Source organism: Heterodontus francisci, chromosome 29, assembly GCF_036365525.1.
Source record: "Heterodontus francisci isolate sHetFra1 chromosome 29, sHetFra1.hap1, whole genome shotgun sequence".
NCBI classification, from domain to species: domain Eukaryota; kingdom Metazoa; phylum Chordata; class Chondrichthyes; order Heterodontiformes; family Heterodontidae; genus Heterodontus; species Heterodontus francisci.
In genome coordinates this window covers 12,004,361-12,028,214 of record NC_090399.1, presented here as the reverse complement: position 1 = coordinate 12,028,214, position 23,854 = coordinate 12,004,361, and the positions used below count along the sequence as shown (strand labels likewise).

Below are 23,854 nucleotides of genomic sequence, written 5' to 3'. Positions count from 1 at the left end.
AAGGAACAATCGGAGTAAGAATAATTAACTGGGGGAAAGCTAACTTCAATGGGGTAAGAATGGAACTGGCCCAGATAAATTGGAATCAAAAGTTGGCAGGCAGAACAGGAACTGAACAATGGATTGCCTTTAAAGAAGATAGTTTGGGCGCATGCAAGGTATATTCCCACAAAGGGGAAAGGTAGGGTAAACAAATCCAGAGCCCCTGGATGTCAAAAGAGATCAAGATTAAGATGAAGAAAAAGTGTGCTTGTGACAGATGTCAGGCAAATAATACAATGGAGAACCAGGCTGAATATAGAAGTTCAGAGGAGAAGTGAAAAAGCAAATCAGAGAAGCCAACAGAGAGTATGAAAAGAGAGTGGCAGCAAATATAAAAGGAAATCCAAAAGCCTTCTATAGGTATATTAACAGTAAAAAGGTGGTAAAAGGAGGAGTGGGCCAATTAGGGACCCAAAACGAGATTTACACATGGAGACAGGGGGCATGGCTGAGATAGGAACTTTGCATCTGTCTTTAACAAGGAAGAAGATGCTGCATGGGTCATGGTGAAAGATGAGGTAATTCAGACACTTGGATGGTTTAAAATGGATAAGGATGAGGTTTTGTATCGGTTAATTGTACTTAAAGTTGCTATGGAACCAGGACCGGATGAGATGCATCCAAGGATACTGAGGGAAATGAGAATGAAAATTGCAGAGTCACTGGCCATAATTTTCCAGTCTTCCTTAGAGGGTGGTGCTAGAGGACTGGAGAATTGTAAATTTTACACCCTTGTTCAAAAAAGGAAGTAAAGATACTACAGGCCAGTCAGTTTAACTTCTGTGATGGGGAAGCTTCTCAAAATGATAATTCAGGACAAACTTCACAGTCACTTGATTAGAGAAAGCCAGCATGGATTTGTGAAGTGCAAATCATGTTTAACTAACTTGCTGGAGTTCTTTGATGAGGTAGCAGAGAAGGTTGATCAGGGAAATGCTTTTGATGTAGTGTACATGGACTTCCAAAAAGCATTTGATGCAGTGCCACACAATAGACTTGCGAACAAAGTTATAGTTCATTAAATAAAAGAGACAATAGCAACATGGATGCAAAATTGGCTGAGTGATAGGAAACAGAGAGTAGTGGTTCATGGATGTTTTTCAGACTGGCAGAAGGTTTGTCGGGAGTTTCCAAAGGGACAGTGTTGGGATCTTTGCTATTCCTGATATACATTAATGACCTAAACACTGATGTACAGGGCACAATTTCAAAATTTGTGGATAATACGAAACTCAGAAACATTGTGAACTGTGAGGAGGATAGTGTAGAACTCCAAAAGGGCATAGACAAGTTGGTGGAATGGGTGGATGAGTGGCAGATGAAATTTAATGCAGAGAAGTGTGAAGTGGTTAATTTTGATAGGAAGAATGCAGAGAGACAATATAAAATAAAGGTTGCAATTCTAAAGAGAGTGAAGGAGCAGAAGGACCTGAGTGTAAGGTGCGTAAATCATTGAGGTGGCAAGGCTGGTTGAGAGAGTGGTCGATAGAGTATACAGCAGCCTAGGCTTCATTAATAGGGGCATAGAGTACAAAAGCAAGGAAGTTATGTTAAACTTGTATAGAATACTGGTTCAGCCTTAACTGAAGTATTGTGTCCAGTTCTGGTCGCCACACTTTAGGAAAACATGTGAAGGCATTAGAGAGATTGCAGAAAAGATTCAGGAGAATGATTCAGGGATGAGGAACTTCAGTTCGGTTGGTTGGAGAAGTTAGGACTGTTTTTCTTGAAGAGAAGGTTGAGAAGAGATTTGATCGAGGTGTTCAAAATCACGCATGGTCTGATAAGGATAAACTGTTTCCTATTTGTGGAAGGATCGAGAACAAGAGGACACAGATTTAAGGCAATTGGCAAAAGAAGCAATGGTGACAATAGGAAACACTTTTTCACACAGAGGATGGTTAGGATCTGGAATTCACTGTCTGAGAGTGTGGTGGAGAAAGGTTCAATCGCGGCCTTCAAGGGGGAATTGGATCTGAAAAGGAGGAATGTGCAGGGCTACAGGGAGAAGGTGGGGGAATGGCACTCAGTAAATTGTTCCATCAGAGAGTCAGCACAGACACAATGGACACGATTCTGTGATTCTGCCCATGGAGCCTATACCACATTTCCGAGCAGCAATCCAGTCAATCCCACTCCCCCCTTGATCCCCATTATCCTGCAAGTTTAATTCCTTCATGTGGTCATCCAATTTCCTTTTGAAATCATTGATTTGTCTCTGCTTCCACCATCCGCGTGGGCAGTGAGTTGCAGGTCATTACCACCTGCTGTGTAAAAAAGATTCTTCCTCCCATTCCCCTGTATCTCTTGCCCAAAATAGTAATATAGAGCAGTACAATAGAGTTAAAGGCAGTGAGGGGCAAGAGTTCCAATAGTGTGTTCAGGAAAATTTTCTACAACAGTATGTTGCCAATCCAATTAGAAATGAGGCACTGCTGGACATGGCTCTTGGGAATTAGGTGGCCCAAGTGGATCAAGTATCAGTAAGAGAGCACTTAGGGGATATTGATTATTGTACCATAAAGTTTAAGCTGACTGTAGAAAAGGACAAAGAGCAATCCAGGGTAAGAATAATTAACTGGGGGAAGGCCAACTTCATTGGGGTAAGAATGGAGCTGAGGCGAATAAATTGGATTCAAGAGCTGGCAGGAAAACCAGTAGATGAAACAATCAAAGAACCTTCAAAGAAGTGATAGTTCGGGCACAGTCAAGGTATATTCCCTCGAAGGGGAAAAGTAGAGCAAACAAATCCAGAGCTCCCTGGATGACAAAAGAGGTAGAGATTAAGATAGAAGAATAGAAAGTGTGCTTATGACAGCTGCCAGGTAGAAAATACTATTGAGAACCAGGCTGAATATGGAAGGCCAAGAGGGGAAATGAAAAACCAAATAAGAGAAGCAAAGAGAAGGCATGAAAAGAGACTGGAAGCTAGCATTAAAGGAAATTCCAAAGTTTTCTACAGACATATAAATAGTAAAAGGGTGGTAAGAGGAGGAGTGGGGCCGATTAGGGACCAGAAAGGGGGTTTACACATGGAGGCAGAGGGCATAGCTGGGGTATTAAATGAATACTTTGCATCAGTCTTTACCAAGGAAGAAGATGCAACCCAGGCAATGTTGAAAGAGGAGGTAAGTCAGGCACTAGCAGGGTTTAAAATTGATAAAAGGGATGTATTAATTAGGCTGCCTATATTTAAAGTGGATATAGCTCCAGGGACGGATGAGATGCATCCAAGGATACTGAGGGAAGTGAGGGTGGGAATCACAGAGGCACTGGCCATAATTTTCCAGTCTTCCTTAGATTAGGGGGGGTGGTACCTGAGGACTGGAGAATTGCAAATGTTACAACTTTGTTCAAAAAAGAGTGTAAAGATGAGCCCATCTACTACAGACCAGTCAGTTTAACTTTGGTGGTGGGGAAATGTCTAGAAAAAATAATTTGGGACAAAATCAATAGTCGCACAGACAAATGCGAGTTAATTAAGAAAAGCCAACATGGATTTTTTACGGGAAAATTATGTTTAACTAACTTGCTATAGAATTTTTAAGAAGGTAACAGAGAGGGTTGATGAGGGCAATGCTGTTGATGTGGTGTACATGGACGTTCAAAAGACATTTGATACAGTGCCACACAACAGACTTGTGAGCAAACTTGTAGTTCGTGGAATAAAAGGGACGGTAGCAATATGGATATGAAATTGGCTGAGTGACAGGAAAGAAAGAGTAGTGGTTAATGGATGTTTTTCAGGCTGAAGGAAGGTTTGTAGTGGAGTTCCCCAGGGATCAGTGTTGGGACCCTTGCTTTTCCTGATATATATTAATGACCTAGACCTTGGTGTACAGGGCACAATTTCAAAGTTTGCAGATGATACAAAAATTGGAAGCAATGTGAACTGTGAGGAGGATAGTGTAGAATTTCAAAAGGACATAGACAAGTTGGTGGAATGGGCAGACAGGTGGCAGATGAAATTCAATGCAGAGAAATGTGAGGCGATACATTTTTGTCAGAAGAACATGGAGAGACAATATAGAATACAGGGTACAATTCCAAAGGGGGTGCAGGAGCAGAGGGGTGTATGTATGCATAAATCATTGAAGGTGGCAGGACAGGTTGTGAGAGCAGTTAATAAAGCATACAGTATCCTCGGCTTTATTAACAGGGGCATAGAGTACAGGAGCAAGAACAGTAGGGCAGTAATAGGGGATTTTAATTGCCGCAATATTAACTTGGATAGTTTTAGTGTGAAAGGAATTGGGGGAGCAGAATTCTAGAGGTGCATTCAGGAGAATGTTTTTGCTCAGTATGTAGCAAGTCCAACAAGAGAGGGCACAGTTTTAGACATAGTTTTAGGAAACGAAGATGGGCAGGTGGAAGAAGTGGCCTTGGGAGAGCATTTTGGTGGTAGTGATCATAATTCAAGTCAGTTTTAACATAATTATGGAAAAGGACATAGATATAATAGGAGTTAGAGTTCTCAATTGGGGCAAGGCCAATTTTACTAGACTGAGGAGTGATTTAGCGAAAGTGGACTGGAAGGTAAATCAGTGTCAGAACAGAGGAGGCATTCAAAGGGGAGATTCAAGGGGTTCAGGGTAAACATGTTCCCATAAAGAAAAAGGATGAAGCGGCCAAATCTAGAGCCCCACGGATGTCAAGGAGCCTACAGGGTAAGATAATGCAGAAAAGGAAAGCTTATGTCCAACACCGAGAACTCTACTACAGAAAGTCGAGAGGACTATCGAAAGTGAAGGGTAAAATCAAAGAAAATTAGGAAAGCAAAGAGAGGGCATGAAAGAATATTGACAAGCAAAATCAAGATGAACCCAAAGATGTTTTATCAATACATTGAGAGTAAGACGATAACCAAGGAGAGAGTAGGGCCCATAAAAGACCAAAAACGAAACCTATATGCAGGAGTGGAAGATATTATATGGTTCTTAATGAATACTTTGTGTCTGTCATCACAAAAGAGGGAGATGATGCAGATATTGTAGTTAAGGAGGAAAAGTGTGAAGAATTGGAAGTGATAAACATAAGGAGAGAGGAAGTAATTAATGGGATTAGCATCCTTGAAAGTTGATAAATCACCAGGGCTGGATGAAATGTACAGGTATGATGCCGGAGGATTGGAGATGAGCTAATGTTGTACCTCTGCTTAAAAAGGGAGAGAAGGATAGAATGAATTATTATAGGCCAGTCAGTCTAACCTCAGTAGTGGGCAAATTATTGGAATCTATTCTGAGAGACAGGATAAACAGTCACTTAGAAAGGCACAGGTTAATCAAGGATAGTCAGCATGGATTTGTTAAGGGAGGATCTTGTTTGACCAAGGAAGGTAGATGGGGCTAGTGCATTTGATGTGGTCTACAAAGATTTTAGCAAGGCTTTTGACAAAGTCCCACATGGCAGACTGGTTAAAAAATAAAATCCCATGGGACCCAGGGAAATACAGCAAGGTAGATACAACATTTTCTCAGTGGCAGGAAACAAGGGATGATTGTTGTGGGTGTTTTAGTGGTGGGAGGGCTGTTTCCAGTAGCGATTCACAGGGCTCAGTACTGGGTGCCCTGCTTTTTGTATATTAATGATTTGGACGTAAATGTAGGGGGAATGACCAAGATGTGTGCGGATGACATAAAGATTGGCCTTGTGTAGATAGCGAGGAGGATAGCTGTAGGCTGCAGGAAGATATCGATGGCCTGGTCAGGTGGGCAGAAAAGTGGCAAATGGAATTCAGCTTGGAGAAGTGTGAGCTGATGCATTTGGGCAGGTCAAACAAGGCAAAGGAATATGCGATTAATGGGAAAATACTGAGAAGTGCAGAGGAAGTGAGGGACCTTGGAGTGAATGTCCACAGATCCCTGAAGGTAGCAGGACCAGTCTATAAGGTAGTTAAGAAGGCATATGGAATCCTTTCCTTTATTAGCCGAGGTATAGAATACAAGAGCAGGGAGGTTATGCTGGAACTGTATAAATCATTGGTTAGGCCACAACTTGAGTAGTGTGTGCAGTTCTGGTCACCTCATTACAGAAAGGATGTAATTGCACTAAAGAGGGTACAGAGGAGATTTACAAGGATGTTGCCAGGACTGGAAAAATGCACCTATGAGGAAAGATTGGATAGGCTGGAGTTGTTCTCCTTGGAAGAGAGAAGGCTGAGGCAAGATCTGATTGAAATGTACAAAATTTTGAGGAGCCTGGATAGAGTGGAGGTGAAGGGTCTATTCACCTTAGCAGAGAGGTCAGTGATGAGGGGGATTAGATTTAAAGTGATTGGTAGAAAAATTAGAGGGGAGATGCGGAAAATCTTTTTCACCCAGAGGGTGGTGATGGTCTGGAGCTCACTGTTTGAAAGGGTAGTTAAAGCAGGGACCCTCAACTCATTCAAAAGGAGTCTGGATATGCACCTCAAGTGCCGTAAGCTGCAGGGCTACGGAGCAAATGCTGGAAGTTGGGATTAGAATAGGTGAATCGTTTTTCAGCCAGCACAGATATGTTGGGCCCAATGGCCTCTTTCTGTGCCTTAAACTTTCTATGATTCTGTGAAGTTATGTTGAACTTGTATAAGACACTCGTTCAGCCTAAGCTGGAGTATTGTGTGCAATTCTGGGCGCCGCACTTGAGGAAGGACATGAGGGCATTGGAGAGAGTACAGAAGAGAGTCATGAGAATGGATCCAGGGATGAGGAACTTCAGTTATGAAGATAGATTGGAGAAGTTAGGACTGTTTTCCTTGGAGAAGAGAAGGCTGAGAGATGATTTGATAGAGGCATTCAAAATCATGAGGGGTCTAGACAGAGTAGATAGAAACTGTTCCCGCTCGTGAAAGGTTCAAGAATGAGATGGCACAGATTTAAAGTATTTGTGAAGAGAAGCAAAAGTGACATGAGGAAAAACTTTTCATTCAGTGAGTGGTTAAGGTCTGGAATGCACTGCCTGAGGATGTGGTGGAGGCAGGTTCAATTGAAGCATTCAAAAGGGAATTAGACTGTTATATGAAAAGGACAAATGTGAATGGTTACGGGGAGGAGGCAGGGGAATGGAACTGAGGGAGTTGCTCTTTCAGACAGCTGGTGTGGACACGATGGGCCGAATGGCCTCCTTATGCACTGTAACAATTCTATGATTCTGTGAAAACCTTAAATCTGTGCCCCTTTGTCCTTGGGCCATCAGCTAATAGGAACAGTTTTTCCTTGTCTAACTTATTTAAGCCTGTCAGAATCTTAACTTATTTAAGCCTGTCATAATCTTATATACTTCTACCAAATCTCCCTCCATCTCCTTTGCTCCAGGGAGAACAACCCAGCTTTTCCAATCTAACCTTGTCGCTAAAATCCCCCATCTCTAGAACTATTCTGGTAAATCTCCTCTGCACCCTCTCAGGATCCTCACATCCTTCCTAAAGTGTGGTGACCAGAACTAGATGCAGTACTCCAATTGGGGCCTAACCAGAGCTTTATAAAGCAAAACCTTCAGCATAACTTCCCTGATTTTGAGCTCAATGCTTCTATTTATGAAGCCCAGGATCCCGCATACTTTATGAACCACTCTCTTTGTGTCTTGCCGCCTTCCAAGATCTATGCATATGCACCCCCATGTCCCTCCATTCCTGCATACTCTTTACAACTGTGTCATTAAGTCGATATTGCCTCACCCTATTCCTTCTGCCAAAATCTATTTGAACACAACCTGGAAAATAAACCAAGCCCCTCTCACTGCTTTGGTTAAGATAAGCTGTCTCAGCACTGACTGGGGATTGAACCTAAATTTCTTGCTGCTCTGATTTGTCTCAGTCTTATACTGTCTTGGTCATCAGAACCATCAGAGCAGCTTTTTTGAAACATCTTTATTGGTCGAGACGTTCAATGAACAGTGTCAAATAACTGCTGCATTTTTATTATTTCAGCTTGTTAAAATGACTTCCCGCACCTACATGCAAAATCCCATGTGTCTGATTGAAAACACCGAGCAGGGGAAACTGGTGATCAATGAGAAAGCACTGCAACTTCTCTCCAACATTAATGAGACAGTGGTGGTTGTATCTATCGTGGGATTTTACAGGACCGGCAAGTCCTACTTGATGAACCGATTGGCAGGAAAAACGCATGGTAAGATTCCTGACCTGTTATTTAATGAGCTTTTGGTGGCAATCTGAGGGATGACTGTTGTGAGGAGAACTGTGCAGTGAGTTAGTGAACTGCTCAATGGATACTGGATACGCAATGCATATTCCTCTTTAGTCCTGATGGGAAAATCAATCCACATGGTAAGGCTGTTACCCAATTAGATGTAGTTACAGTGCCCAAAACTCCTCAGTTCTATCACCAGAATTACAACAGTATGACATTTCTAGTTTGCTGTGATGCCAGACGAAGCCTGAAATTGTGATGGGCGTGGGGGGAGGGGGGGCGATGGCAGTGGGGTTGTTTGTAGCATTACTGAAGAATCTGGTCTGCTCGCAATGGCGATGGGAGAGGGGTGTGAACATTGGTGTAGCACCTTGCCACACGGTAAAGGTGCGAGCTGTTCCGGTTGAAGATCAGAAAGATTTTGTGGGATTCAGTATTGTAACATCCCTAAAAGCAATTGATTCCCTCTGGGAAGCTGATATTTGAGCATTTGTGGGTCCCACTTCCACCAGATACTATCTCTTTCTTCAATGTACTCAGCAGTCAGGGCAATAGAGGTGAACTGTTGGGATTTTTTGCATTGATCCTGGTGATTTATTTTTCCCCCTCCCATGGTTTCCTGGTGTTTACTGTTATTGGTCCTCAGGTCTCAGTCTTCTGTCAGTTTACCAGATTCACTGGAGCACAATATCAACACCTGAGACACCTCCGCTGCCCCCTTGATCAACCTCGGCTGCCCCTGGCTCTCCATTCCTACTTGGCCTTCTGATTTCACTGAATAACCTCCAGCTGTCAGATTATCATAAAAACCCAACTGTTTCAGCGGTGCCCTGCATGGTAGGAAACCAGCTGTCCTTACCCAATCTGATGTACATGTGACTCCAGTCCCACACCAACATGGCTGATTCTTAACTACCCTCTGAAGTGGCCTAGCAAGCCACTGAGTTGCAATAAATCCTGGACTTACCAGTGATGCCCATATCCCCAGAATGAATTGTTACTGTGTTTTATCCCCCTTTATCCTTTGGCATCTTAACCTTTTGATCAGCTCACTTTATTCCACCCCTTTTGTCTCTCCTTTAAAATCCCGGCTCTCTACCGCCTACCAAGATTCTTCCTGAAGTATCCTCGCTGCTTTCCTCCCTCAGCCTCTGCACCAAGTGACTTCTCATCCTCGATGGTCTCAACCTCCATCTCAACTCACCCTGCCTTCTCTCCTCTGAGTTCCCTACCGTCCTGCCCTCCCTTAACCTCCCCCTCCTTATAAACTGCAATCCATATTTACAGCCATCCCATGAACACAACATCTCATGTTACCTCTTTATTCCCATTTTAAGCACCGTGAGATGTTTTACTATGTTAAAGACACTATATAAATATAAGTGGTCGTTGAATTATAAAAAGATGTTCAGGCTAAGTTCTTCTTTCTGTTATTAACATGTTTAAAATAAAAACCACACAGACTGCAGTGGTTCAAGAAGGTAGTTCATCAACACCTTCTCAAAGGTAATTAGGGATGGACAATAAATGTTTGCGTTGCCAGTGATGCTCACATCCCATGAATCGATAAAATAAAAAACATTAATTTAAGGAACAGAGGTATTCACCAAAACTCATTAACCTATCAGGCAAAGAGGAATGTCACCCGAAAATGTTAACCCATTCATTACCCATAGCACAAAGAGGTACTTCACCGTGACACATTAACCATTTCATTACCCATAGTGCAAAGAGGAACTTCACCATGACACATCAACCATTTCATTACCCATAGTGCAAAGAGGAACTTCACCATAACACATTAACCATTTCATTACCCATAGTGCAAAGAGGAACTTCACCATGACACATTAACCATTTCATTATCCAAAGTACAAAGAGGAATTTCACTGTAACACATTAACCATTTCATTACCCATAGTGCAAAGAGGAACTTCACCGTGACACATTAACCATTTCATTACCCAGAGTGCAAAGAGGAACTTCACCGTGACACATTAACCATTTCATTACCCACAGTGCAAAGAGACTTCACTGGGACATATTAACTAATTCATTACCCATAGGGCACCTGAGAACTACAGGGGGGGGTAAACCCAACAAGAAATATGGAGAGGAATCCCATTAGATGGTTGGTGATTGCTCTGAAACAAGCACCTTCTGGCAATTCCTGCACCCGACTGGGCCTCCAATGTAAAGGCTGTTATCTTTCCTATGGATATTAGCTGATGAGATCGAGAGGTGGGTTTCAGATGCTAGGCAAGTCTGCACCTCCTAAAACCATGCCCTGGCCATGCAGTGCAGAGGAGGCGGCAACAGCTACAGGGGCATCGCACCCCTCAGTGTCACCGGGAAGGCTGAAAAACTCATCAACTTGCAGATCGGCAGTTCGACAGTCGACATGATCTTCTCCATATGCCAGCTACAAGAGAAGTGTAGGGAGCAGGACATGCATCCTTACCTTGCTTTTATAGATCTCTTTAAGACACCGTCAGGAGAGCAGGACTCTTTTGGTGAAAATTGGTTGTTCACCGAAGCCCCTGCGTCTCATCCATTCTTTTCATGACAGCATGCACAGTATTGTACAGTTTGACAGCTCCACTTCTGAGTGTTTCAGGGTGAAGAATGGATTGAACAGGGTTGTGTCCTCTCCTCCACTCTCTTTGGTATTTTCTTTTCTGTGCTCCTGAACTTTGCCTTCCCTGCAGATATGGAAGGGGTTTAGTTTAGTTTAGTTTAGTTTAGAGATACAGCACTGAAACAGGCCCTTCGGCCCACCGAGTCTGTGCCGACCATCAACCACCCGTTTACACTAATCCTACACTAATCCCATATTCCTATCACATCCCCACCTATCCCTCTATATATTTCCCTACCACCTACCTATACTAAGGGCAATTTCTAATGGCCAATTTACCTATCAACCTGCAAGTCTTTGGCATGTGGGAGGAAACCGGAGCACCCGGAGGAAACCCACGCAGACACAGGGAGAACTTGCAAACTCCACACAGGCAGTACCCGGAATTGAACCCGGGTCGCTGGAGCTGTGAGGCTGCGGTGCTAACCACTGCGCCACTGTGCCGCCCATTGTATTCTAGGTCAGACAGTGAGCTCTATAATCTGTCTAGACTGAAATTGAAGACAAAAATATGGCACGTTTTGATCAGAGTACTCCTCTACACTGATGATACTGAGCTGGTCGCCCACACAGAAACTCAGTTACTTAGACTCATGGATTGTCTTTCCCATGCCTGTAACCTTTTCTCCCTTTCTATAAGCACCAAGAAAACTGTGGTTATGGGACAAAGTGTCATATCTTGACCCTTGATCACAATAAACAGCACAATGCTGGAAGTGATTAGCAAATTCTTGGATCCATGGTGACAGACAATCTGATTCTCGATGCAGAACATGACATGCATAGGGAAAGCAGCTCCCACTTTTGGCCAATTCACAAAACGTGCATGGAAAAACAACAAGCTGACTCTTTGGACCAAGATGCTGGTTTCTGAGGCCTGTGTTCTCAGCACCTTGTTATACGACTGTGAATCATGAATGATTTACAGCTATCAAGAAAGGAATCTCAACAATTTTCATCTTCGGTGTCTGTGGAACATTCTCAGCATCTCATGGAAGGACAAAATCCTGAATGTGACAGTCCTCCGAAAGACAAATCTCCCAAGCATGCTAGCACTCATCAAGCAGAGAGAACTTCACAGGCTCGGGCTTGTTCACAGGCTGGAAAACTGACACCTTCCCAAGAATATTCTGTATCGGGAGGTAGCCAGAGCCAGAAGACCAGTAGGACACCCAAAGCTGCACTTCAAAGATGCCTGCAAGCGTGCCGTGAAGGCCCTAACCGCGATTTTCACACATGGAGGCACTAGCCAGCAATGGTCGGAAATGACGACATTACCTGTGGGCCAGCATGCACCACCATGATAATCAGTGGCGACAGCTAGACTGCAGGCACCACCACTGAAAACGGCACCTCACAATCACAAGTGAAAACCAGCTCATATGTGGCAATGTGGCGGAACTTGCCTATCACGGATTGGTCTCTTCAGCCATCAGCAAAAGTGCACCATGTGAAACTATCCCAATGGATTTGCTGAAAGTCAATCATCTAACATAGATGGTAGGATACCGATGACAATGGAACCAATTCATTATCCATAGTGCAAAGAGGAACTTCACCGTGACACATTGGCCGATTCATTACCCATAGTGCAGCAAGGGATTACGTCCAAACATGTTAAACCTAGGGGTGTCCAAACCTTTCGCCTGGGGGGGCCACAGTACAATTTTTGTCCTAAATAGGGGGCTGTTGAGAGAATTTTGGAAACATAAAGGCATTAAAAATGTATCTTGGTATTCATCAAAACAATAACAAATATGCATTTTTGTGAAGAAGCTTTAAATGAGACTAATTTATTGACTTACTTTCTCGTCAATATGTTGGACACTGATTTAGTGACATATCTGGCATTGTATTTGCTTGTATAAGTAGTCAAACTCTGCCCGTACACTTAGTTTAGTTTAGTTTAGTTTAGAGATACAGCACTGAAACAGGCCCTTCGGCCCACCGAGTCTGTGCCGACCATCAACCACCCATTTATACTAATCCTACACTAATTCCATATTCCTACCACATCCCCACCTGTCCCTATATTTCTCTACCACCTAGCTATACTAGGGGCAATTTCTAATGGCCAATTTACCTATCAACCTGCAAGTCTTTGGCATGTGGGAGGAAACCGGAGCACCCGGAGGAAACCCACGCAGTCACAGGGAGGAGTTGCAAACTCCACACAGGCAGTACCCAGAATTGAACCCGGGATGCTGGACTTATGAGGCTGCGGTGCGAACCACTGCGCCACTGTGCCGCCCTTGATCTAGAGATGCCAAGTATTCCAGATAGATATCCATTTGTCTGGAGTGACCTTGATCTCTTTTTCTCTCCCCTCACCACCCACACCCCCCCACCTCTCTGTGTCTCTCACTGCCTCTCTCTCTCTCTGTGACTCTCTCTTTCTCTCTATGACCCTCTCCCTGCACGCTGTCTGTGTGTCTCTCCCCCCTTTCTCTGTGTAACACTCTCTCTGTGACTCTCTCCCCCTCTATCTCCCTCTGTGTATCTCTCCCACTCCATCTCGCTCTGTGTCTCCCCGTCTCTCTCTGACTCTCTCTCTCTCTCAGTCTCTTTCCCTGCACGCACTCTCTCTCTCTGTCTCTTTCGTTCCTCATTCACCTCTCCCTGTTTTCTGTTCTCCGCTCCTTTTGCTCTATCTCTGTTTCATCATGCTCCCTCAGCTCCGCACCACTGGCTGTGTGCTGGTTGGCTTCTTGCTCTCTCCTCAGCTTCTCGTCCCTCTTCCCCACAGCAGCCGTTCCTGCTTACTCCATGAACCGTACAAAAACCTCAGGGGCAGCCGATCCCAACGCATCTGTCCCGCGAGCCATCAATCAATGCTAACCCCACCTGAGCAGCCTGTTGCCAGTCACAGACAGTCATAGAGTTATACAGCACAGAAACAGGCCCTTTGGCCCATCATGTCTGTGCTGGCCATCAAGTACCTAATGACTCTAATTCCATTTTCCAGCACTTGGCCTGTAGCCTTGTATGCTATGGTGTTTCAAGTGCTCATCTAAATACTTCTTAAATGTCGTGAGGGTTCCTGCCTCTGCCCCCTCTTCAGGCAGTGCGTTCAGATTACAACCACCCTCTCGGTTAAAAAATGTTTCTTCAAATCCCCTCTAAACCTCCTGCCCCGTACCTTAAATCTATGCCCCCTGGTTATTGACCCCTCCGCTGAGGGAAAAAGTTTCTTCCGATCTAACTTATCAATGCCCCTCATAATTTTGTATACCTCAATCGTGTTCCTCCTCAGCCTTCTCTGCTCTTAGGAAAACAACCCTAGCCTTTTCAGTCTCTCTTCATAGCTGAAATGCTCCAGCCCAGGCAACAGTGGCGCTGTGGTTAGCACCGCAGCCTCACAGCTCCAGCAACCCGGGTTCAGTTCTGGGTACTGCCTGTGCGGAGTTTGCAAGTTCTCCCTGTGACCGCGTGGGTTTCCTCCGATACTCCAGTTTCTTCCCACAGCCAAAGACTTGCAGGTTGATAGGTAAATTGGCCATTGTAAATTGCCCCTAGTGGTGGTAGGAGAAAGATGTGGTGGGGAATATTGGGTTAATGTAGGATTAGTATAAATGGGTGGTTGTTGGTCGGCACAGACTCGGTGGGCCGAAGGACCTGTTTCTGTGTTTCAATAAAAATAAATAAACATCCTGGTGAGTCTCTTCTGCAGCCTTTCAAGTGCAATCACATCCTTCCTATAATGTGGTGCCCAGACCTGTACACAGTACTCCAGCTCTGGCCTAACTAGCATTTTATACAGCTCCATCATAACCTCCCTGCTCCTATATTCTATGCCTCGGTTGTTAAAGGCAAGTATCCCAAATGCCTTCTTAACCACCTTATCTACCTGTGCTGCTGCCTTCAGTGATCTATGGACAAGTACACCAAGGTTCCTCTGACCTTCTGTACTTCCTAGGGTCCTACCATCCATTGTATATCCCCTTGCTTTGTTAGTCCACTCAAAATGCATCACCTCACAGCTCTCCTGTATGCATTTTAAAAATTCCGCCCCCTTGAAGCCTTTTTACACTATGATTATCCCAGTTAATATTAGGTAAGTTGAAATTCTCTATTATTACCCTATTATTTTTACACCTCTCTGAGATTTGCCTACATATCTGCTCCTCTATCTCTCCCTGACTGTTTGGAGGACAATAGTACACTCCCAGCCAAGTGATTGCCCCTTTTTCTTTTTAAGTTCTACCCATATGGCCTCATTTGAGGAACCTGTTAAGATATCATCCTTCCTTACTGCAGTATTTGACTCCTCGATCAACAGTGCAATTCCACCTCCTTTTTTACACCCTCCCCTATCATGCCTGAAGATTCTGTACCCTGGAATATTGAACTGCCAGTCCTGCCCCTCCTTCAACCATGTCTCTGTGATAGCAACAATATCATAATCCCATGTGCTAATCAATGCCCTCAATTCATCTGCCTTACCAGTGAGACTCCTTGCATTAAAATAGATGCAATCCAGCCTTGCATTTTTCACTTGTGCCTTAACAGGTCTATGTTTGCTCTGCCTTCCAGACTTACTCAATTTCTCTTCTACATTTGACTGTGCATCACCCCCACTGTAACTCCACTCTGTATCTCATTTCCCTGCCAAATTAGTTTAAATCCTCCTCAACAGCACTAACAAACCTCCCAGCACCTCGCTAAACGTGATTTCCACGACGACCTGAGCATCAGTGACCAGTCACAGACAGGAGTCTGTCAGATGCAGGTCCCACCTACCCCCTCCACCTGATGTACACATACAGGAGAGCTGTCAATCAAGAACAGTGAGCAAGGGCTCTCTGAGAGGGAAACTGAAAAATGGTGTTTTAAAATGTTAAACCCCGTTACGGACAAACTAGGAAGATGGTGAGAGGGGGAGCCCTGGACCCCTTTGTCACCTGGTCGTAACAGACATTTGGGGTCTCGCGCCCCGGATTGGACCCACAGACAAACGAGAAATTGGAAGTGGGAAGTCAAATTGTTCCCAAACAAAAAAAGAGAAAAGATTTCAATACAGGTTTTCTTGTGGTTGTGTGTGCTAGAATATGAACATGTCTGTGATTGAAGCCAGTAGCTCCCAAAGCAAGGGTGAAGTAACTTGGGATAAATTAAAGGAACTATCTATGGAAATGTTGAAGAATGTGGCTGAGCAGTGTGGCATCAATTTCTGTACCAAGGCTAGGAAATCAGAATTCCTAAGACTAGTGGCCAACCATTTTTCCTTTGAATGTGAAGAATCAGAAACGGGGTTAGAAATAGACTTTGACAGGGTATTGCTCGCAAAGATACAATTGGAACAGAGGAAACTTGAATTAGAAGACAAGGAAAGAGAAAGAGAAAGGGAGAGACAGGAGAAAAAAAAGAGAGTGAGAAAGAAAGAACCTTCCGGAAGGAACACGAGGAAAGAGAGCTGAGGCGGGTTGAGTTAACTGGGTGGGGGGGGTGGGGGGTGTGACGGAGTAACCCCAGTGAAAGCATAAAAGATACAAGTGCAGGGCCGTTTACAGAATTGTTAACATTTTCCCGATTGATTCCAAAATTCAATGAGGGAGACGTGGAAGCAATTCTTTTGTACCTTTTGAGAAGCTGGCAAGGCAGTTAAAGTGGCCGGCTGAGACTTGGACTGTTCTGTTACAAAGTAAGCTAACAGGAAAAGCCCATGAGGTTTATTCCTTGTTGCCAGATGAGATCTCATCAAATTATGAACTGACAAAAAATGCTATCCTCGGGCATATGAGATAGTAGCGGAAGATAATGCCAAAAGTTTTGACCCCTCAGGAAGCAAGCTGATCAAACCTACTTGGAGTTTGAGAGAAGTAAGCAGCTGGTTTTTGACCCATGGTTGAGGGCTCTTAAAGTTCATCCCAGCTATGAAAATCTCAGAGAGGTGATTCTGCTAGAGGAATTTAAAAATTCTCTCCCACTCTCCATTAAGAAACATGTAGAGGAACAAAAACTTCAAAGAGCCAGGCAAGCTGCAATTCTCTATAATGAGCTTGCTCTAATATACAAGTCGGTTCCCCAGGGGAAAACCTTTCCCAGTCATCCCCACAAATCCGAAAAGGACAAAGAGTGGGAAGGTGATAAGAGCCCAGGCAGTCCTGGAAGAGAGAGAAAAGCAGGAGACACAGAGTGCCCTCCTATGGCCAAAAAGGAATATGCTGGAAGTAGGAGTGAGACTTGGAGACCTGTGTGCTTCTGTTGTAATAAGGCAGGTCATCGAAGAGCTGCCTTCTGTAAACTACAGGGAAAGTTTGTAGGGTTAATCAGGGCAAACTGGCTCAGTGAAGAAGAAAGGATCCTGATGGAAAGCACAGCTGAACAAACTGTGGCTTGAACTGCAGCAGAAGTAAGGCTCAGAAAACATATTGCTGTGGGTGCAGGAAAATTTAATAGGATTCCTGAAGGCCATTGGGATTTTGTGTCTAAAGGGAGAGTAACCCCATATCCCTCAAGTGGGGCAAGCAAACCCACAGTAATCCTCAGGGATACAGGGGCCACCAGATCTGTTTTATTGGGAAAATCCCTGACCTTTCTCCCAGAGAGATCAGTAAATATCAGAATGGTGGTAAATGGTATTGGAGGGCAATGTTCGCATGTACCTTTACACTGGGTGCACTTGGAGTGTAACCTAGTTTCGGGACTGGTGACCATAGGGATTGTCCCTAGTTTGCCTGTGGATGGGGTTGAACTACTCCTAGGTAATGATCGGGCAGGGGTGAAGGTGGTAGCTTCTCCAGTAATGAAAGAGAGACTGCAGGAGGTCAGAAAGACAGGGCAGTGGCAGGAGATGGTCCCCTGCAATTCCCCTGAATATGTAATGAATCGGGCCATGACCAAACCAGCTCCCTCAGAGGAGACTGAATTGCAGGCAGATGACCATGAGGTCTGACTGTCTGAGACTTTCTTTGGAAAGTTAGAGGACCCAAGGAATGAATTAAATTAATCTTTCCCAGCTGAGGCTCAGTGAACCAACCAAGTATCAGAGAGTTAGCACAGGCTGCCTGGAATGAAATTGAAGCAGTGGGAGTCCCTGATTTATTTAAGGAATGAGGTACTGATGAGAAAGAGGAGCTCTCTTCACGGTCCTGAAGACAAAGAGTGAACAGTGCTTCAGCAGTTAGTGGTGCCACAGAGGTACCGGAGAGAAATAATAAGAATAGCCCATGAAATTACAATAGCTGTACAAGTCTGTTATGAACAGATGAGAACTGTGTCTAGGGATCTGTGCTATCTTCACCTGGTCTTATTGTAACAGGGCTTAATTTTAAACACACTGTGTTTTGAGTTCTCCTTTTTGTGAACCCTTGTTCACAGTTTTCCAATTATAAGACAACGAAACCAAATCACAGAGGCTTTCTCAGGTTTAAAGAAGAAAGATGAAATGTTATTATATCTTAAAACTTAAACTTTAATACGGTTCACGCCTACAGATATACGACACACCCTCGCTAACACGCACACGTGATATACACATGCACATAGGAACAGAAAAGAGAAGAAAAGTTAAGGTGGAACAGTTTGAGGCAATATCTTGTTAGGGTGCTTTGAGCTCACAGTTTAGTCCTTTTTGTAAGTAGTCTCGTTTACGTCGGGGCCGAGTAGTCTTCTTAAAACCTTGTTTACGTAGGAAACTTTTCTTTCTTTGAGTTTCACGTGTTTTCCCAAGATTCAGTTCCGTGGGAAGGAGACGGAAGCAGGCAGGAAAGAGGTTTTCTTGCTTCAGTTCCAGGAGCACATGGCGTTCTGTGTGTTCAAATCCTTTGTTGGGAGTTCAAATTCAAAAAAATTCCAGCGAGCTAATCATGTGACTAAAACTGGTTTGACCACCACTTCTGTGCATTGGGGAAGCAACGACTGGGTCCCTTTTGTTCCAACACTGTCTGTTACTATGTAAGTGTCCTTCCAGTCAGGGGCTTACAATTTTAAGTTTCATGTGGCGAAATAAGGTGTGCTTTAGTCTTGGTAGGTGGGGGGGTTTGCCTGACAATGTCAGTATATGAAAAACCAAAGAGCTAGAGAAAAATTACAGCACAGAAGGAGGCCATTCAGCCCGTCTTGTCCGTGCATTTGAAGCTAACATGGTCGCGTCACGTATTTTTAATAGTTTTAACTGAATTAGAGTTTTAAGGTTAATAAACTTACATCTTTCTTGTTTAAATCTGAGAAAACCTGTCTGGTTGATTTGTTTTCCATTCCAATTCGAGAGCAGTGAGCAAGGACTCACTGAGAGGGAAGCTGAAACACGGTGTTTTGAAAAGTTAAACCCTGTTATGGCCAAATCAGGAGAGGCCGAGAGAGGGAGCCCTAGACCCCTTTCTCACCCAGTCGTAACAATGTAATAACAACTTGAGTTAATAACACTGTAGAGGGACATTTATTTTAAACAGTTGAAGGTTTCCCAAACAGTCCATTAATCTTTGTGATTGTAATTCTGGTTCTCCAGGTTTCTCTCTTGGGTCCACTGTACAATCCCACACCAAGGGGATCTGGATGTGGTGCGTGCCTCACCCTAAGAAGTCTAAATACTGCTTGGTGCTCCTGGATACAGAAGGCCTGGGTGATGTTGAGAAAGTAAGGAGACTTCATTGATTCTCAATATACCTTTTTAACTGGTTAACTAAATTATATGATCAGGTAATTATATATACACATGCACCTCACACAGGTGTCAGCCTTGGCACAGTGGATAGTAATCTTGTCTCTGAGTCAAAGTCCCACTCAAGAGACCTAGGAACATAATCCATCCTGACCCTCCAATGCCAATACTGAGTGGGTGCTGCACCATTGAACATGTCGTCTTTCAGAACTGGCATTAAACTGAGGTCACATCTGCCTCTCAGGTAGATGTAAACTATCATACGGGCACTATTTTGAAGAATTAGGGAAGTTCTCCCAGGTGTCCTGGTTCAATATTTATCCCTCAACCATTATCAACAAAATAGATTATCTGGCCATTTCTCTCAGTACTATTTGTGGGATCTTGCTGTGTACATTTTGGCTGCTGTGTTTCTGACACTACAACTATGACTACATTTCAAAAAGAACTTAATTGGCTGTAAAGTTCTTTGGGACATCCTGAGGTTGCGGAAATGCAAGCCCTTCATTCCTGTTTGTATAGTTCTTCATATTGTTAACAGTGAGACGAGTGGTGTGTTTCTCAAAATGTCCATGTTCTAACAGGGTGATCAGCAGAACGACTGCTGGATCTTCTCTCTGGCTGTGCTCCTGAGCAGCACGTTCGTGTACAACAGTGTGGGAACCATTGACCAATATGCAGTGGAAAAACTCCAGTATCTTTTTATTCTGTTCTAACTTTCAGGAGAAACTTCTTCATTCAGAGCGTGATGAGAATGTGGAACTTGTGACCACGAGGAGTGGTAGAGGTGAAAAGTGTAGATGCATTTCAGGGAGAAGCTAGATAAGTACATGGGGGAGAAAGGAACAACTTAAAGCTCCACATCGTGGGAGAGACTCTCGAACTGTGGTCTCCCCCCGGACTTTCTGACTGGCCGGCTCCCTGAGGGTCGGATCAGGAAAAATGTTGCCCAGTGATGGAGTTCAGAGAGAAACTTTTATCAACTTGGTCTATTCAGTGGCTTGTACCTACAACTACATGATGATAATTGATGGCAATAGTTAATGGGAAATGTCAGCCTCGCAGTTTACAATAAATGCAAATGAGTGACCCGAACCTATGACAGGGAAGTTGGATTGGTGGACAAGATGTGTGTGTCTTACACTAGAATTTTAATAATACAATAGAGGATGTAGTTTGTCTTTCCAGTCATAATTTTCATCTCCTTTGATCATCTGGAATTTTAAAATTTCTCCTCTGCTGCTTAATTTTTGGTGTTTATATGTTTTATTTTTATAAACTGCCAGTCACAGTGGTTCCTCTTCTATCCCAGTTGAGTTGTTTGTGGCATTTCAGGGAGTGGAACAGATGTAGCTGGGAAAGGAAAGATTCAGGTGAACTGATTGAAGAGGGGGTGGAAGCAGCAGAGCAGCTGAGAAACAAATGGCAAAATATTTCATCAGGGTAGAAGGAGAAACTGACCAGGGACAAGGGTAGAGCTAATGGGAAGAAGAATCAAGAAACATAAAAGCAATTCAACTAGGGGTGGGGCAAGGGTGGGAGTGGTGGAGGGGTGAGGGGGGGATAAAGAACTGCTGTGACTGGCAATTCAGAAAAATAAAGCATATAAATATCAAAAATTAAGCAGCAGAGGAGGTGACTTGCCTTTGAGATGACTTGTCATGTAAGGGACAACTGTTTATAGGCAACCACCTCCTACAATGTTTTAAAGCAACTGTCTGGATCAAAAGACCGTTCCTTAACAAAATACAGTTTTGTTTCCAATCTGACGGAGCTAATCAAAGTGAAGGCCAATGAAGAAGATGATGATGAAGAAGAACTAGATTTACTGAAGGTCTCTCCGGCCTTTGTTTGGGCAGTGCGGGATTTCACCCTGGAACTGAAAATCAATGGCCAGGATGCCACAGCAGATGACTATTTAAATCACAGTCTACAACTGAAAAAAGGTTGTTGCACAATGTATCCAATATCTTTCACCCATGTGAGATTGTGTTATACTTTACATGTTATCACTGGTACTTTCCATTCTGGGCCAGTGCACTTCGAGAATGATACAGCTCAGAAGGAGGCCATTCAGCCGATCGTGTTTATGCTGGTTCTTTGAAAGAGCTTTCTAATTAGTCCCACTTCACCTGCCTTATCCCCATAACCATGGAAGTTGTCCCACTTAAAATAGTTTTCCAATTCCCTTTTGAAAGTAATATAGATAGGTTAACTGAGTGGGCAACAAAATGGCAGATGAAGTATAATGGAGAGAAATGTGCAGTTGTGCACTTTGGTCATAAGAATAGAAAAGCAGAATATTTTTTAAAAGGTGTGCAACTTGTAAGTGTCGATTTTCAAAGAGACTTGGGTGTGCTTGTACAAGGAACGCAGAAAGTTAACATGCAGGTACAACAAGAAATTGGGAAGGCAAATGGCATGTTGGCCTTTATTGCAAGGGGATTTGAGTACAGGAATAAGGAAGTATTGCTTTTGGTGAGACCACATCTGGAGTACTGTGTGCAGTTTTGGTCTCCATATTTAAGGAAGGATGTACTTGCATTGGAGGCAGTACAGTGAAGGGTCACTAGATTGGTCCATGGGATGAGAGGGTTGTTCTATGATGAGAGACTAAATATTTTTGGGGCGATAGTCTCTGGAGCTTAGAGGAATGAGAGGTGATCTCATTGAAACATATACGATTCTAAAGGGGCTGGATAGGGTAGACACTGAGAGATTATATCCGCGAGTTGGGGAATCTAAAGCACGAGGGCACAGTCTCAGAATAAGGGGCCGATCATTTAGGACTGAGATAAGGAGAAATTACTTCACTCAAAGGGTTGTGAATCTTTGGAATTCTCTACCCCAGAGGGTTATAGAGAGTTGTGGATGCTCCATTGTTGAATACATTCAAGGCTGGGATAGACAGTTTTTTGGCCTCTCAGTAAATCAAGGGATATGGCGAGCGGGTGGGAAAGTGGAGTTGAATCCTAAGATCAGCCATGATCATTTTGAATGGCAGAGCAGACTCGGTGGGCCATTTGGTCTACTCCTGCTCCTATTTCTTGTGTGTTGTAAAAATTATGATTGAGTCTCCTTCCATCACCCTTTCAGGCAGTGCATTCCAGATCGTCATAACTCTCTGTGTAAAATGTATTCTCCTCATCTTCCCTCCGGTTCTATTGGCAATTACCTGAAATCTGTGCCCTCCAGTTACTGACCCTCTTACCAGTGGAAACAATTTCTCCTTTTTTACTCGATCAAAACCCCCTCATCATTTTATAAAATCTCCCCTTCTGCTCTAAGGAGACCAAACCTAGCTTCTCTCGTCTCTTCATATAACTGAAGTCCCACATCTTTGGTACCATTCTAGTAAATGTCCTCAGCATCTTGTCTAAATCTCTACTGTGCAACAGGCTTACTATTGGCTTGGAGGGAGTGCAGCTCAGATTCACCAGAATACCGTGACTAAAAAGGTAAAATTATAAGGCCAGCTTGCATGAACTTGCCTTGTATTCCCTTGAGTTTAGAAGGTTGAGGGGAACCTAGTTGAGGTCTGTAAAAGAATAAAGGATTCAATAGGGTAAATACAGAGAGATTAAGGTTAGCAAGGTTAGCAAGGTTAGCAAGGACAGCAAGGTTAGACTCAGACCAAAGAAGTTGCATCATTCCAAGCAGAAGGGCCACCCGCGCATCAACACGAGCAGAATTTCTCACCCACAGCTGTTACAAAAATTTCTAAATTCACTTGTAACAGCCCTTCAAAACACTCCCACAGGGGATGCTGAGACCAAGTGGGCCCACATCAGAGACGCCATCTATGAGTCAGCTTTGACCACCTACGGCAAAAGTGCGAAGAGAAATGCAGACTGGTTTCAATCTCATAATGAAGAGCTGGAACCTGTCATAGCCGCTAAGCGCTTTGCACTTTTGAACTACAAGAAAGCCCCCAGCGATTTAACATCCGCAGCACTTAAAGCAGCCAGAAGTACTGCACAAAGAACAGCTAGGCGTTGCGCAAACGACTACTGGCAACACCTATGCAGTCATATTCAGCTGGCCTCAGACACCGGAAACATCAGAGGAATGTATGATGGCATGAAGAGAGCTCTTGGGCCAACCATCAAGAAGATCACCCCCCTCAAATCTAAATCGGGGGACATAATCACTGACCAACGCAAACAGATGGACCGCTGGGTTGAGCACTACCTAGAACTGTACTCCAGGGAGAATGCTGTCACTGAGACTGCCCTCAATGCAGCCCAGCCTCTACCAGTCATGGATGAGCTGGACATACAGCCAACCAAATCGGAACTCAGTGATGCCATTGATTCCCTAGCCAGCGGAAAAGCCCCTGGGAAGGACAGCATTACCCCTGAAATAATCAAGAGTGCCAAGCCTGCTATACTCTCAGCACTACATGAACTGCTATGCCTGTGCTGGGACGAGGGAGCAGTACCC

General features: G+C 43.9%; 1 protein-coding gene across 3 annotated transcripts in view; it reads left to right on the top strand.

The window, feature by feature from the left end:
* LOC137346119 (guanylate-binding protein 1-like) overlaps window positions 1-23,854 on the top strand; it is a 50,109-nt gene that overhangs the window by 5,783 nt on the left and 20,472 nt on the right. For all 3 annotated transcript variants that reach the window (XM_068009431.1, XM_068009429.1, XM_068009430.1), the window contains 4 exons: window positions 7,949-8,150; window positions 19,259-19,386; window positions 19,996-20,105; window positions 21,164-21,357. In XM_068009431.1, coding sequence (XP_067865532.1) covers window positions 7,958-8,150; window positions 19,259-19,386; window positions 19,996-20,105; window positions 21,164-21,357 — 625 coding nt within the window. In that variant the 5' untranslated portion in view covers window positions 7,949-7,957. The remainder of the gene's footprint in view (window positions 1-7,948; window positions 8,151-19,258; window positions 19,387-19,995; window positions 20,106-21,163; window positions 21,358-23,854) is intronic.